Source organism: Austrofundulus limnaeus, unplaced genomic scaffold, assembly GCF_001266775.1.
Source record: "Austrofundulus limnaeus strain Quisiro unplaced genomic scaffold, Austrofundulus_limnaeus-1.0 Scaffold180, whole genome shotgun sequence".
Classification (NCBI taxonomy): Eukaryota; Metazoa; Chordata; class Actinopteri; order Cyprinodontiformes; family Rivulidae; genus Austrofundulus; species Austrofundulus limnaeus.
Genome location: NW_013952582.1, coordinates 397,654 through 399,010, shown reverse-complemented (window position 1 = coordinate 399,010; position 1,357 = coordinate 397,654). Strand labels below are relative to the sequence as shown.

Here is a 1,357-nt window from a genome sequence, read left to right as displayed (position 1 = left end):
GAATGAGCTACCTCTCAACTAGTTATTATTATTATTATTATTATTATTATTATTATTATTATTAACATACTTTGTCATATACATCTTCCACAAATCACTAAGTCAGAAGTTAAAAGTGTTAGCCCTTACACAGTCAGCTTCCTGGTGGCTAAGCTAAGGTTAGCCTACCATGCTAACTCTCCTTACCTTGAGGCAGAGACACTGCCCGCGGTTTTATTATCATTTTATCGCCTATCGGGTTTTCATAGCCCAGGTGTGTCAAGCCGAAAAACGCCATTAGAGTGTCACACTTTGTTCATCTAGTCGAAAAACTCCTCCAACTCATGGACCAGTGCACAAATAACACAACTTCGTTTGGTTTACTTGTTACCGCGGTAACACGCTCCGCCCTCGTGTTGCTGAAAAGGGGGTGGAGCTTATTGTTCATCTTTTTTCTTTCTTTGCTGAAGAAAACGGACTGCTGCCCTTCACCTCTTTAAAGTAAAATGGTATGTGTTTCATTTGTTGTGCCGCCCAAACCTACCAGGTTGTAACTGAAACTACCAATATCCTTATTTTGTTTTCTATTCATACACTGAGCACCAGTTAGTCTTGACTGCATCAAATGACACTTTTATCACCAAACACCTTCTGCACCATATAACCCCATAGTAACAAAGCAGGCTGAGAAACCCACAGAACAAGTTCATAAACCTGAGTAACCAGAGTTTATTCTACAGACAAAATCAATTTTACTCAGATAAAAGGTTGTAAAATGTATTTTTTTTTCATTCCCCATTTGTGGCGCCCCTAAATGGACGGCGCTCTTAGCATTTGCCTGTACTGCATTATACAATATGTCACAGGTCAGCCCTGAGTCTGTCATTTGTTCACCATCACCTTTCCACCCCCAGTGGAACCTGGCCTCTACTGTCATCACTTCAGAAGTCAAACAGTTTGGAGTTTCTACAGAATTGCTGGAGGAGTCAGGTCTCCATTTAATATAATATTGAAGTCATTGTTGGTTTATTTATCAGGAGTCAGTTGGTCCGCACTCTTGTTTGTTCCCTCCAGGGTACAGGCACTTCCAGTTTCCCCCTGTGGACGCAGTTTGAGCTTTTTCTGTGGACTTCCAGTTTTCTGCAGGCTAAGTTTTGTTTTCTGTTTGTCACAGGATCTACTTGCATGCTGATCAACATACAAGTGTGCACAATTCTGCATTTTTAACAACAATTCCTAAATTTAAAACATCTTCTGATATTCAGTCTAACTCGCAAAGAAGAAACACTGAGTAAGCAAGGTACAAAACCATATCTACCTTTTTCTGGGTCTCAGAAGTGTTTTGTTCTGACATTTTAAACTTTAAAAACTATATATA

The 1,357-nt window shown here is 39.6% G+C and overlaps 1 protein-coding gene across 1 annotated transcript in view; it reads left to right on the top strand.

Annotated features, from left to right (window-relative positions):
* The first annotated feature begins 428 nt into the window (after window positions 1-428).
* LOC106524251 (polypeptide N-acetylgalactosaminyltransferase 6) overlaps window positions 429-1,357 on the top strand; it is a 14,370-nt gene continuing 13,441 nt past the window's right edge. The window contains exon 1 of the mRNA XM_014017979.1: window positions 429-488. Within this exon, the coding sequence (XP_013873433.1) occupies window positions 486-488 (3 nt within the window). The 5' untranslated portion in view covers window positions 429-485. The remainder of the gene's footprint in view (window positions 489-1,357) is intronic.